The sequence below is a fragment of the Anabrus simplex genome, chromosome 3 (assembly GCF_040414725.1).
Source record: "Anabrus simplex isolate iqAnaSimp1 chromosome 3, ASM4041472v1, whole genome shotgun sequence".
NCBI lineage: Eukaryota > Metazoa > Arthropoda > Insecta > Orthoptera > Tettigoniidae > Anabrus > Anabrus simplex.
Window position 1 is genome coordinate 197,902,626 of NC_090267.1, and position 15,283 is coordinate 197,917,908.

The window sequence follows — 15,283 nt, forward strand, 5'->3', positions numbered from 1 at the left end:
ACATGAATGCTGTAGTAAAAACAGCAAGGGAATGCATAGAAACAACTGTGTAAAGATGGGTAAAAGTGAACATCTTGGTGGAATGATGAAGTGAGAGCAGCTTGTAAACGTAAAAAGAAGGCTTATCAGAAATGGCTCCAAACAAAGGCCGATGTAGACAGGGAATTGTATGTGGATGAAAGAAATAGAATGAAACAAAAAAAAGTCTTGGGAAGATTTTGGTAATAACCGGGAAAGACTAGGTCAAGCAGCAGGGAAACCTTTCTGGACAGTAATAAAGAATCTTAGGGAGGGAGGGCAAAAGGAAATGAACAGTGTTTTAAGTAATTCAGGTGAACGCCCAATAGATCCCAGGGAATCACTGGACAGGTGAAGGGAATATTTTGAAAATCTTCTCAGTGTAAAAGGAAATCTTCCTGGTGGTGTTGCGAACAACCAAGCTCATGGGGAGGAGGATGTTGGTGAAATTACACTTGAGGAAGTGTAAAGGATGGTAAATAAACTCCATTGTCATAAAGCAGCAGGAATAGATGAAATTAGACCTTAAATGGTGAAGTATAGTGGGAAGGCAGGGATGAAATGGCTTCATAGAGTAGTAAGATTAGTATGGAGTGTTGGTAAGGTACCTTCAGATTGGACAAAAGTAATAATTGCACCTATCTGTAAACAAGGGAACAGGAAGGATTGCAACAACTATCGAGGTATCTCATTGATTAGTATACCAGGCAAAGTATTCACTGGGATCTTAGAAGAGAATATGCAATCGGTGGTTGAGAGGAAGTTGGATGAAAACCAGTGTGGTTTAAGACCATAGAGGGACTGTCAGGATCAGATTTTCAGTATGCACCAGGTAATTGAAAAATGTTATGGGAGGAATAGACAGTTGTGTTTTATGTTTCGTAGATCTAGAGAAAGCATATGAAAGAGTACCGAGGGAAAAGACATTCACCATCCTGGGGGACTATGAAATTAAGGGTATTGTTAAAATCAATCAAAGGCATTTATATTGACAATTGGGTTGCAGTGAGAATTGATGGTAGAATTTGTTCTTGGTTCAGGGTACTTACAGGGGTTAGACAAGGCTTTGCTGCTCGTAGTTTACATGGATCATCTACTGAAAGGTATAAAGTGGCAGGGAAGGATTCAGGCAGGTGGAAATGTAGTAAGCTGTCTGGCCTATGCTGATGGCTTGGTCTTAATGGCAGATAGTGCCAAAAGCCTTGATGTATCCACAGAGACGTGTTCTTGTGTACACAGATTTTATTTACAATTATTTACACATTAAACACACATCAATAAACCACCATTCTGAACAACTGCCTATTGCGAAGCATAAGAAGACTAAGACTGGCATCTTGAAACAGTTAACTGCTACTTTAGTATGTCGGCATGAACACAACACGAATTCACAATAACAACTGTTAAACATTTACTCAAATCACCATCAAGACTGCTTCTTATATATATGTTGCCTGGCGAGGCTTCTAGAAGAATATGTCACAACATATCTTCTCGTACATTCTAGAGTGCTTAATAGCATATTTATAATGTAAAGAACTTTCTACAACTTTACTATCTAGTGTCAAAGATACATTATTCTGGATCTTACATTGTGTTGCACAATGTTACTTTGGATTATACATCATATATACAGGTAATAATAAATTATATACTATTAATTACAGGTTCTTACATGAACTAAACTCATACAAATATATATGTATATGCAGCACGATTCATAACATAACCTCACAAATAATACGATCGCCCGACTACCTAAATTATAATAATACCAATAAGTAGATGTAAACACTTCATTCGGGTCATAATAATAATAATAATAATAATAATAATAATAATAATAATAATAATAATAATAATAATACAAGCTCAATATTGGCATTATTTACCCATGGGTTAAAGAATATTGTTTTCAAGTTATATCTGTTTATTATACTTGCGTCAATATCCCCCTAGAACTTGAAAGAATTTCGACTGTCCATCACACTCAGCGATTATTATTATTATTATTATTATTATTATTATTATTATTATTATTATTTTATTTTGCTAGTTGCTTTATGTCGCACCGACACAGATAGGTCTTATGGCGATGGTGGGATAGGACAGGACTAAAATTGGGAAGGAAGCGGCCATGGCCTTAATTAAGGTACATCCCCACCATTTACCTGGTGTGAAAATGGGTAACCATGGAAAACCATCTTCAGGGCTGTCTACAGTGAGGCTCAAACCCACTGTCTCCCGGATGCAAGCTCACAGCTGCGCACTCGTAACGGCACAGCCAACTCTCCCGGTGCTCGGCGATTTAGCCTTGGACGTAGATTGTATCTTCTTTCTTCCTCGACGTCACTTGATGTGCTCTCCTCCTCTTGGCTGCATCGTACCATGTCGGGGGTCGGGATTGCCTTGATAGTCGATGCATCCTCCTCGTGACCAGGTTTTGCTGTGTCATTAGTAGCCTCTCCTCCAGGTGGACCAGTGGTTGTACGAGGCTTACTCCGTATGTGCAGCGGTTGGGTGACTCGCTGCAACTCCGATGTGTGGACCTTGACAGGAGGGTTGGTCTTAACTAAGTAGACCCCATGGCTCAGCTGCTTATCCACCTCGACAGGTCCACCCCATTTAGATGCGAGACCTGCGTGAAACCCTTCAATCTTATTACTGAGTGGGTGTTGCAGTACTTGTTGACCTGGTAGGAAGGTCTTGGTCTTTTCGACATCATGAGCCTTGGCCTGGATAAGGGATCTCTTCTCGGCCAAAGCTTGCTTCTCCTTGATTCCTGCTGCTGCTTATGCTGCCACTCTGCTAGGGAAACAGCTGCATCATCTTGACCAGAAGTGGGTTGTGGACGAATCTCCCAATCCCTGGTGCCGTATAGTTGTCGACCAAGGAACAGCTTCACTGGGGAATAGCTGGTGAAATGCGTCGTTGCTGGACAAAGAGTGACTGCGGTATCTGACAGTCCCACAGTTGATGTTCCTTGTCTGTTAGGTGGACCCGTAGCATTGTTTTGAGCTCCTGGTTCTGTCGTTCCGTTGGATTGGCCCTTGGGTTGTAGTTAAGGTCCAGTGCTCCACACCCCATTCTGTCATCATTTGCTGTCACTGCCTTGACGTGAAATGACTCCAGTTTTCTGACAGAATACACTGTGGATAACCGTAGCTACTGAATACCTCGTCTTGTAGAAAGCTGGTGATGCGTCCCGTCGTGGCGTTCTGGTATCGGAAAGGCTTCATTCCATCTTGTGAGGTGGTTGGCGATTACTAGGAGTCCTGTTTTACCCCGAGGTGTTCTAGGGTCAGGACCCATTGAGTCCAGGACTATTACTTCCCAAGGGCGTTGCGGCCATCTTCTTCGCTGACTGGAATTTGCCTTCGTGTTGCTCGCCTTGGTGCAGGCACAGATGTAGCACCCCTTCACGTAGTCCAGGATGTCTTTCCACATGTTGACCCAGAAGAATCTGCGTCGGATAGACTGATACATCTCTTCGCTTCCTAGATGTCCGGCTTCAGTGCTGTCGTGGAACTTCTCGAAGATGTCCATCGTGTGCTGTCTAGGGATCACCACTACTGCAGGCGCGTTGCAGAGCTGAGATCTGTACATCAGGAGTCCTCCGTCAACCCGAAAGTTCTTGTAGCACATCTTGAATTCCCTATGGGCAAGTTGACTATCGGTGTTCTGTCTCCTAATCCCCTGTGCCATGATCCTACAGGGCTTGTCTTGTTCTTGCCATTGTTTAATTACTTCCAGATCAACTTCCTTCTTGATGGTCATAAGAACAGGTTCCTTTGGGCTCACTCTGGTGCTTTCATGGGAACTCCCTCTTGGTAGTGGTGCTCCTAGCTTCAAGTTCCATCGCCAGTTGCCTAGATAAACTGTATACTCCTATGTTCGTCGATACTGGGACATGACATATATCAAAGTCAAATTCTGCGATTGAAAGAGCCAATTGCATCAATTTAGATTTTGAGCCAGAGACAGAGTTCAACCATTTGAGGGCTGCGTTATCAGTGTAGAATTGGAAATTCCTCCCCTCCAAGTAGCATCTGAATTTGCAATTTGCCCATGGCCCATACCACAGCCAAGGCTTCCTTCTCGGTAGTGCAGTAGCATTTGGTGGGTGGTAGCTTTCAGCTGCGTTACTCAATGATGTCCCTTCCGCCATCACTCCTCTCCTGTAATAACACTGCTCCTAGGCCAGAGTCGCTGACATCCGTCTGCACGCACATCTTCTCTTGAGGGTCGAGATGGGCTAGAGCGGAAGTGTTTCATATCGCAGCCTTAATGTCTTGGAATGCTGCCGCTTTCTTGTTGGTCCATCGGAACAGGCGGTTATTATGGAGCAGATCGGTGAGTGGTATTGCCTTCTCTTCAAAATGTGGCACGAAGCTGCTATACCATCCACACAAGCCAAGGAACTGACGTACTTGTCGCTTGGTCCGGGGGCGTTCAGCTTCTTTGATAGCTCAATTCTTCTCCGGATGCCTTTCTAAGCCTTCAGATGTTAGGACATGGCCAAGATATTCTACGGGGGGACTGGGCGAAGTGGCACTTCTCCAGTTGGCAAGTCGGTCCATGAATCTTCAGTCGTTCCAGCACTTTCCTCAGATGTACAAGGTGTTCTTGAAAATTCTTGCTGTGAATTAAAATGTCGTCGAGATACACTACACAATACTATATACTATATTTTTTAAATATTCATAAATTTCTGTCGATATGTTGCTTTTCAGTTGAGTTTACTGAACAGAGTGCAGAGCACATGCACAGGGTTATTGATTTTCCATGAGTGGATCAGAGACCTTGACTATGTCATATGTTTTCAAAGCTTTGAAACAAAAACATTGATAGAAGGTTACCATAACCTAGCTTTATTTCAAATACAAACTGTTCATTGTACAGTTGGTGAAGTGAATTTGCGGTAATGTGCCATGTCGTTGTGGAATATTGGAGATAGGAGGTGCATTAATGTTAATATTGTTGATTTTGGGAAACAAGTGTGAAGCTAGTGCGCTGAGTGCACCTAATTGGTCAAACAGTTGTATCATAATGAAAATCTGAACTGTGTTTGATGGAGAACCTGTATCATAATAAAAAACTGAAGTCTGATTGGTGGTGAACCTGTATCAAAATGAAACTATGAACTATGAGCCTCATTAAGATTCAGTTTTGTCATATAATATTTATATTTTGGCATTGTCAAGCATAAATACTTCTATTGTTGCCATCTTAGAATTTTCTTCATTGTTGGTGTCAGCCAAACAGCTATCCTACATTGTTGTAAAATAAATATTAATTTAGTTTAATTTAGTTTTATTCTGACAAATTCTTCTTCTTCTTCTTCTTCTTCTTCTTCGTCTTCTTCTTCTTCTTCTTCTTCTTCTTCTTCTTCTTCTCCTCCTCCTCCTCCTCCTCCTCCTCCTCCTCCTCCTCCTCCTCCTCCTGATACCTTTTTGTCTATGCAGTTCATTCTGACAAGTTACTTATTTTAGGAAGATATGTTTCAACCCATCTTCTGAAATTTGGACAGAGTTTTCTCTGATTATTTCATGTCCAGGTAGTTATAAAGTGAGTGTTAAAAAAAGATGGATTAATAAAACAAGGTGATAAATACCATGATGAACTACATATGGTAACGGTAACCTGTGGTGATGGTGATTATTGTTATTTGAAAAATAAAAAAGAACAAAGGAATCGTCCCCTCTTCATAATGGTCGAAGATTAAAAAGGAAGAGGTCCACCCCTTTAAAAAGGATATCTCCAAAAGAAGGAAAGGGAAGACCCATTAAAGGCAAGGAAATATTAAGTTTCTTCTTGTCTTTATATTTTTGTGTTTGTCTTGGTCTCTCTTTTCTGTTGCTCCCCTCTTCTCCTGCTGACTTGCCATTGTGTTTATCCTTGTGTATGAACTCTAATTATTTTACAGGAATCTTAAAAGTTCTTTTCCTTTGAAATGCAATATGTTTTGTACGGAACTGAAATATCTATTTCCGGTTCTCTTGTGTTCATGAAATTATAGTCGACATCTTGCTACCTTGACAAATTGTTCTGGAACATCATAAAACAGCAAAGCAGTTACATATATTACTGGTCATATATGAACCATAGATTGCATGTTGTCCATTCTATTATTGAAGTAAGTAGCTAAAAATGTGTATGTTTCATTTATGCAGAAGTATGTTTCCCTACAAGAAGAAAATTACTCGTTAAGAGAACAGTGCAGTGAGCAGGAGCGCACTTTAGAAGAACTGGGCAGCCAGTTAAGTATTTCCAAGCTGCAGGTAGCTGACCTTAAGGAAGAAGCTACTCGCACTAAAAGTGAGGGCCAGTGGGCACCTGACCGGCAAGTGACTCAGTGCAAAGGTTGTAATAAGGAATTCAACTTAACAAGGAGAAAGGTATGTAATTTGAATTATTGTTATTCCAAGATTTTAAATGTTGGTGTTATTTCAGAATGGTGTGACAGTTACATTTTTGTTAAATAAACAACACATAGTCTTGAGTTTTTCTAAAAATAATTTTTAATAAAGGACATTTTACACAATTAAGTTCAGAAAGGTAGTTCTGTGGCTTAAACCTGTTGCTAAGTAACAGAGGGTGAATTACAATTAATTATCACATTGATAAAGAAATTTATTTTAGAAGTAAGTGATCTTTTAGAGACCACATTTGTTAAGGATATTGATTGTCATTCTAGACCTATTTATTTCTGTTGCTAAGCTGTGCTGAGTGGCTCTGATGATTCACATTTTGTAGCTACAATATTTCCATTGAATTAAATTGCTTAAAATTCTTGATGTATTGCAAAGTTTTAAGCAATTCAGTTTTGTAAAGGGTAACAAACTTTCTGAGCTCAAGGTAGCGGTTCTGACCCCAACTCGGTCTTGTGATATTTGCAGATGCTCAAGTATGCCGGTTTTATGCTGTTACATTACTGCCACATAAAGAAACTCTTGTAAGACAACATTTCTGGCATCTCAGCATCTCCAAAATCTATTAAAATATTTTGTGGGACTTAAAATCAATAGCATTTTATTTATGTTGCTAAATATGATATCCTAAACACCGTACCGTATTATTTGACAGTCTTAATCTTTTGATCGAATTTCATAGAAACAGTATGTGTATTGATGAAGTGTTTCATAAGACAGGATGCTAGACATTTCGGTCTTTTGTGTGTGTGTGTGCGTGCGTGCGTGCGTGCGTGCGCAGGGGGGAGTTGTTCACTCCTCAGCCCAGAGGCTAGTTGGAACCTCAGCAGCTCCACCGTTAGCAGTCATAGATGGCCTAGGCATCACTGAAGAGGTGTAGTAGGGAAATGAGGAGTGAGGTAGACCCCGTTGCTTTCCTCACTGAGCCAGAAGTTGCTATTACAAATTAATCTGCCAAGCCCACTGAAATGCTTGCATCAAGCAACCCTATGAGCAACATTTTCACACAATTCATAACAGGGGGATAAGACTGACACAGATCAATGAAAGTAACAAAAGTAACAAAATTACCCTAGCCCATACCAGAAGACATGGTGCACTGTAAACACTAGGTCTCGTCATCAAAGGTATCTTTAGGATTAAATTGCTTGAAATTCTTGATGTATTGCAAAGATGTGAGCTTTTCACTTTTGTAAAGAGTAGTTGTAGGGCTGTTGTTTCCCTCCTTTAAACAGTAGGAGACCCTGCCACTAGACAGGTTAAATGTCACTAATCAAGAAGAGAAAAATAATAAGAAAACAGTAATCAACAGCTTTACCAAACTTTAACTGTACTAATGATAAATAAATTGACAAGAGAGTCCACCTTTTCAATACAGTATACAGTAAAACCTCGTTAAGACGTTTCTGCAGGGGACAAGGAAAAATAACGTGTTAAGCAAGAAAACGTACTACTGAATATACGAATGAAAACTGTCCAACAGGGATATGGAAATACTAGACAGGCTTATGATTTTTTCCGACATGGAATTTTATCCCGTGTCTCCGCATGTAGGCCTACAGTGAAAATTATATCTACGATTTCTAAAGATGAGAGGACAAATATGAAAACATTTTCTGCTTGGGCTTATTCAGTAACAAGTGTACTGAAAGGTGTAATACACACCAGACAACACACATGAAAACGTGTGCACCGGGGCCGATAAAAATATCAGAACTATGATTGCAGATCACACTATTTCTAAATTGAAGGTTGTAGAACACTTTTATTTTGGAGCAGTGGGATATTAAGCATTATTTTCTGGTCACACTCTTACAGAATAAATTGGAGGTTACACTCAATCTTGTGCAACCGGGAGGAATGACTTTGGCCGCCATTTTGAAGTCGACAAATCTTCGACCAACTGATGTGATGGAGAAGAAACTCGAAGGTCCTAGCTCAACATTCGCGACATCTGCGCTCTTAAAGATGTGGACGCTAGTCCACTTTCTGGTAGATTTTAATTTTGTGTTCATTAGTAAGGAATCTCATTTTGTCCGTGTCCATAACTAAGCTATCACAAATATGCACCATGTTAGTCAGTTTCACATGATTATGTTCCTAATCCAGGTATAGGCTACCATATCATGCAACAAATATTCTCTACACTTCACTGTACCACTCAACACAAAATAAATTTCTAACTTCTGAATGGAATGTGAAATACAAGCACTAACAGGCTCGCTGTTTTTCAACAATATCGCTGCTAACTGGCAAGCAGAACTGAACATTCCTGAGGCTAACGGCTTTCTCCCTGAAGTTGCACCTTATCCTGTGAAGTTCAGGAATTCAAGGACTTTTCCTGTAATCACTCAGCTGTGGCAACGACTATTACCCGAGTTGGAAATCACAATTGTTTCACAAGGGATGACAAATAACATATTCAGGGCTAGGAAAAATGTGATTGAACTCAGCGGTAATAGCGAAAATTCGTGATGCGATGAGTTATTTTTATATAGATTTAATACTAAGAGAATTGGGGCTTTGAATTTACAACGTGCTAAGTGGGAAAACATGTTAATGAGAGGGTTACCAAGAAGATGAAGATGGCTGAAGATGGCCACTAAATGGCTGAAACTGGTCCCAAGGTTGATGTAATATTTACTTGATATATTGTATTGAAAAAGTGTCCAACTCATTGGCTGAATGGTCAGCATTGAGGCCTTCGGTCAGAGGGTCCCGGGTTCGATTCCTGGCCGGGTCGGGGATTTTAATCGCCTCTAATTAATTCTTCTGGCCCAGGGACTGGGTGTTTGTGTTTGTCCCAACACTTTCCTCTTCACATTCAGACACCACGTTACACTACCAACCAGCACAGAAACACGCAATAGTGATTACATCCCTTCATATAGAGTTGGCATGAGGAAGGGCATCCGCCCGTAAAACAAGGCCAAATCCACATGTGCGACGCAGTTCGCACCCGCAACCCCACAGATGTGGGAAAAGCGGTAGGAAAAAAAAGAAGCTTGTACTGAAAAAGTGGACCCTCTTGTCAATTTGTTTCTTACAATTGCACTTCAACACTGAACAAAAATGAAATTTGTAGCTTATAATTGTACTAATGATGGCAGAATGTTTGTATGCAATATCACCATCACATCGAGCTGGCCAATACTCAATACTAATACTCAAAATAATCTTCACATCAGTTTGTTTTCAGACTGATTTTGTTAAATGGGAGTGAAAGCTGGGTCGACTCAAGATATCAAATTCATAAATTGGAAGTAACAGGCATGAAAGTAGCAAAAATGATTACTGACACAAACAAGTTGAAGCAATGGCAGGACGGTACTTGGAATAAGGACAAGTTAGGATTGAATTCAATAGATGAAGCTCGACGCATTAACCAGCTTTAGTGGTAGGGTCATATGAGCCAACTGGGTGAGGACTAATTACCTTGGAGGATAATGGATTCAGCCTTTTAGAGTAAAAGGAGCAGAGGGAGACCAAGGTGACTACTATCTTTTCTTAAGGCTAAAACATTTTATTTACAAAACTCAAGCTGGAATAAAAGACGTCACATGATTACACAAACACTGAATATGCAGAATTACCAATGTCCATGTTTCTATTTACTTGTACACTTTTTTAGTATGGTACTTTTCAAAGCTGTCACCTAGATGGAGGCCTGGTTTTCTTGAGCAGGTGTTACAGAAGAAATGGGTTTCTCTTTGTCCTCCTTTCTTCTGCCTGTTCCTGCATACAGCACAGTCCTTCATATTCTTTTTAGGGTGTAGATAGATAAAATGTGGCTTTCCATTAAGTCGCTCTTCATCATTACCAGAGCTGTGACGTCCTCTCATTCTAGAATTGGTGTTGCGAACTTCTCCAGTTAACTCTACTGCCAGCTGTTTTCTAAATGTTCTCTGCCTCAAGGGCTTCTTCTGTTCCTTCCGTCTCTGCATATTGAACTGCAGAAAGCTATTGACAATTGCAACATCAAAGAGCCAGAAAAAGAGCTTGCGCCACCACTTCACAGACCTTCTCCCAAAACTGTAGGAAGATTTATAGTGATCCGAAGTATCCACGCTTCCCACGTGCTCCATCTAGTCACAGATGACAGTGGGCTTGAGGATGGGATCAACACTTTTGTGTCTCTTTGGTGTGAACGGCTGTTGCTCATTGTTGTGCCATGTACTAAGTACTGTTACGTTCTTTTGTCGCTCCATGCTAGTACCATTACCTTGTCTTCCTTTCTGTAAGCAATGGCTTCATGCTTCTTCAAATTTTTTAGTTTCCTTTCTTTCAGTTCAGTTGGTAGACCTTTTCTGTTCATCAGTACTGTTCCTGTTAAATGGAAACCATTGTACAGTTGCTGTGCTAAATCCATATTTGTGTAGAATCTGTCAGTAAAGATATAAAATCAATGAGTCCCAGTTGAATCCTGAGTGAGTTGTTGGCAAAGCTGCATCACAGTTCTGGCTATGCCAGGAAGAATCAAAGAGTTTTTAGTTGTAGAACCATAGTATGGGATGAATGTACACAGATAACCTGTAGCAGGTTCTACAGCAACATCTGTGCAAAGCCCCCACTTATTTGGCTTTTGAGGATTGTAGCATTTGAATATGACTCTACCCTTAAAACTAACAGTACTTTCATAAATTGATTTCTTCCTGTTAGGCATATAGAACTCTCGAAACTTGCTTTCCAAGTATAGAACTAGGTTGCGGATTTTATTCCCTCTTGTTCTGGTGGGGCCTGCACTGGGGGAGTTGACATGGAATATCCAAAACAGTTGAAAAAATTGTTCTCTGCTAAATACACCCTTGAAAAATGGATATTTTTCAGGTCAATCCTCAGAAAAATAGTCCTGCATTTTGGATTTTGAGTTCATTCCCATATTCATAATTATACCCAGAAATGCTTTGAGCACATCCATGCTTACATCCTTCCAAGTGGTCCATAAACTTCTCTTCTCTAGTGGCATGTTCTGCTGGAATTTTTGTTAGCAGACCTGTTTGTCTCATCCAATATCTCTTTCAATATATCATCTGTGAAAAATAGGGTGAAAAAATCTGTCAGTGTTGAAAGCGGCTTACCAGGTGGTGGTTGGAAACCTGGAGTCAAATTATGCGAGACCTTCATAAACTCGTTGTGTGTGGACTTGTAGGTTACCCGGTTAGAGTTGCCATCTTCTTCTGATGCACTGGAGCCTTCTTCAACTTTAGATTCACTGGATACTTCTGAAGCACCGCGATATTCAGAAAGACAACTTCACTAGAGTTAAAATCATTTATAATCGCATTAATATCAGAACTGCTCAGACTATTTGAGTTTTGCGAGGCCATTGTGTGCCTTCCCAATGTAAACACAGCGCTTGATACACGTTCTGCAGAATGCCTGCCTAATCTCGCTGAGAATAATATTCAGAAGGCCATGGTTTCTCTAAAGTCTAGGTATTGCCCAAGAATTGCAAAGTACTTAAATTCTTGGAATAAACATTGTCAGAACACTTCTGGCATACAAGCTCAACAGAAAATCGCGATGTCGGAACATTTCCGACATACAAGCTCTAAGGGTTAATGCCATTTTAAGTGGTGAATCAAGTGTGGAATTACAGGGTTTTGCTGGAATTTTTAATGGTTGTTTTTAGTTCTCGTAATTTTGAATGAAGTTTCAGTGAGTACAAAGCAGTTTTGAAATTTGACAACAATATTATATGACTTACTGTTTTTTATAAATGTTTATAAAAAATATATAAAGGTGCACTGGTTTATTTTACTACTAATGCAAAAGAAAATGTCCCAGAAATTTTATTATTATCTTATTTATTCACATAATGGGTGCCACCCCATAAGGGATGTACCTCAATCTTTCCCATGAAATTTTGGGATAAAAAACAGTCTCTCTCGTCAAGAAAAATTGTCTTGGTAATATTTAAGATTGGATGGATTGCAGTATTCAATAAAACTAGTAAATGGAGATCAGCAGCTGCAGGCTCGGTTTTCCTGAATACGTAATGCACTTTCTGCGAAGGATAGCAATTATTTCTATTGCGTGTATGTAATGGGGATGACACCGTGCGGTATTTTTAGAGAGAGTGTGGTATTTACTGATGATGATGAGAAATGAGGGATGGAGTAGTCATGTTCAAATTCAAGGTTTAAAACAACAATCCATAAAAACATGTAATAACTCTAATCATGATTGGTTCCTTTTAACATGAATGTTAATCTGTGATGATGATGAAACAGATGGTGAATCAGGTTAAGTCTAAGTGCAGACAATAGCAATAAAATGTTAGGAATTACTGCTGTACTTTGTTTTCAATTTTAAGTTACAGTAAGGTGTATGCCATCTGTGTTTCATTACATGAGTTACACAACTGATTGATGCTAGTTATCGATCGATTGATGGTAGACTATCGATTATTTCACATTCGAGATGATGTATGTTTTAATATGTCTTCATTTTTTCATCACAAAATTTTCCTTTCATTAAAGACACCCTAGGTTTTTGTTTTTAAAAATGTCTATTTCGCAGGTAAATATGGCAACTGAATTTCATATGATGTCCAAGTTTATGTAATAAGTTCTGTTGTATTTAATATTATTTCTTTGTGCAAATTTTGCTAGAAAATATGTTATGATTGCTTCATTTTCGATCATTTTAAAAATACTTTACTCTAAATTTTTGTGTTCCCATGTGCATTTTTAGCTATTTTTACTAAGCAGCATTAGAAATCCCAGGCTTTGTAGTTAGATATAGTCTAGTCATGTATGATGTAATCAAGTTAGCACAGTTCTAGTATCTTCATTTACAATGTAATAATAAAGATTACCATTTATTTTGATGAATTCTTGTAATTTTAAAATTTTTTGCAGCACCATTGTCGAAATTGTGGGGAAATCTTCTGCAATGCCTGCTCTGACAACACTATGGCTTTACCATCATCAGCAAAACCTGTGCGAGTATGTGATGAATGCCATATTTTTCTTGTTGGTCGTTATTCAGTATGCAGTTGAATGAACATTTTTTGAATGAGTGTTCACTATTTTCGTATGAGCTTCTTCCGGCAGCAACTCCATATCCAAGGGAATTTTGTATCAAGATTTAAATAATGTGTTCTGCCATTTCAAATCATTTCAGTAAAACATACTGAAATTATTTTGTGATATCTCAATCTCATTGTAGCTCTGTTACTTTATGATGAAGGTTCAAAATGTTAGCTGTGATGACATCTTGTCATAGATCTTCTATGTCTCTTGGTGCACTTTATTTGTAGTGTTTCATTTTCTACTATATTACATCATTTTTTATATTAAGGTGCTATTGTATGTTGCAATGAATAACAGAGGTCTTACTGTAAATGCAAGGATTGTATTCAGGATGTAGCTTACATTATTTAAGACAGGAATTTTCAGTGGGAAATCTACTCTGGATTAATCCTAGGACAAACAAGTATAGGCAGTGGATGAAATAATTTACCACAGCATCAGAGTGATAGAAATGTTTAAAGAAATTTCCTTTTTTAGTGTGAATGAAGTTGTATGAACTTGTAGAAATTAGAATAGTCCAAGTTCTGTGCAGTAAGGTACTAAAATATTTCAGACACCTTTCTAGCTTTGTTCATATGTTGTATTATGTATCAGCAGTAGCAATGTATTTGATTTTCATTTTTTATAATTGAATAGCCCAGGTGGCCAGACTGAGGTAAATAATTTATCAATTGTGGACTCTAATAATAGTTATCTTAATGTGGTGCACATGTCCAGGATTAAGCCTGCTTAGTATGCATCATAAGGCATAGCTTTTTGTTTCCTGTCACAAAGAAATATTGGTATTCCATTGCAGTCAGAGGGGTAATAGACAGGAAATCCATTACCGTAATATAAAGCCAAGTAAACATAAAGAGTTCTATTTGTAGTTATTTAAAAAAATAATTAATGGCAGGGATAAAATGACTTCTGCAAGACAGAGAGAAAATGTAGTCATAATAGTTAAAGAAATATAATTTATAAACATATAGTATAGTATTAGTAGTCCATGTGGTTTAAATTCTTTGTGAGTTTTGTATATAATTGTTACAATGTGCCAGTATTTACATTCTATGAATGTTACATAATATAGCTGCTAGTTTTGTGTGTCAATTCAACTAAGTACTTGATGCTTACCATTAGTATACTTGTTAGTTATAAGCCTCTTCGGAACTCATATGAGGCATGTAAGTATAAAATCACCTTATGAGATTGGGCAGAGGACCAGATCTAACTTGCTAAGCATTTCATTTGTTCTGTGTACCACATTTAAAGGATGAGGGTATTATCTGTGGAATATGTAGTAAGCATCTTGTTTGTTCTCTTTACCCTGTAGATGAGGTGAGCATATTATTTGTAAAATATGTGCACAGCAGATAGTTCATAGGTGTATGCTCCCTAAAGTTGGCAACTAGATTTCTGGTTAAACCCATAACACTAGAGTGACTGTCTAATTTCCACTTAAAATGGCCAAGCTGCAAGAACACTAGAGTTCCACCACATTCGCGTTTCTCGGATAATCCGCAATGCTATTGGCTGGAAGGACCATTGGAAGATAATAGCAGCCTGTATCCAACAGAGTAATATGTATGTACACTAAAATAATAATGTATTATACACTATTTAATTTAATTGCTTCCCAATTTATGGTTTGCCACTACGACAAAGCATACTGTATCACTAAGGGCCTGTACTACAACTGTCAGATAAACAGCCTGATACGTAGGTTGAAGTTTTGCAAACTAGAAGTTAAATATTTTCTTGCATACTATCAACAAATTTTAATGACTGTATTGTTATACAGATGATGTAGTAATA

General features: G+C 38.7%; 1 protein-coding gene across 1 annotated transcript in view; it reads left to right on the forward strand.

Moving 5' to 3' along the window:
* LOC136866143 (RUN and FYVE domain-containing protein 2) overlaps nt 1-13,720 on the forward strand; it is a 172,489-nt gene extending 158,769 nt beyond the window's left edge. The window contains exons 10-11 of the mRNA XM_067142845.2: nt 6,192-6,416; nt 13,313-13,720. Coding sequence (XP_066998946.1) covers nt 6,192-6,416; nt 13,313-13,453 — 366 coding nt within the window. The 3' untranslated portion in view covers nt 13,454-13,720. The remainder of the gene's footprint in view (nt 1-6,191; nt 6,417-13,312) is intronic.
* Nucleotides 13,721-15,283: the final 1,563 nt, after the last annotated feature.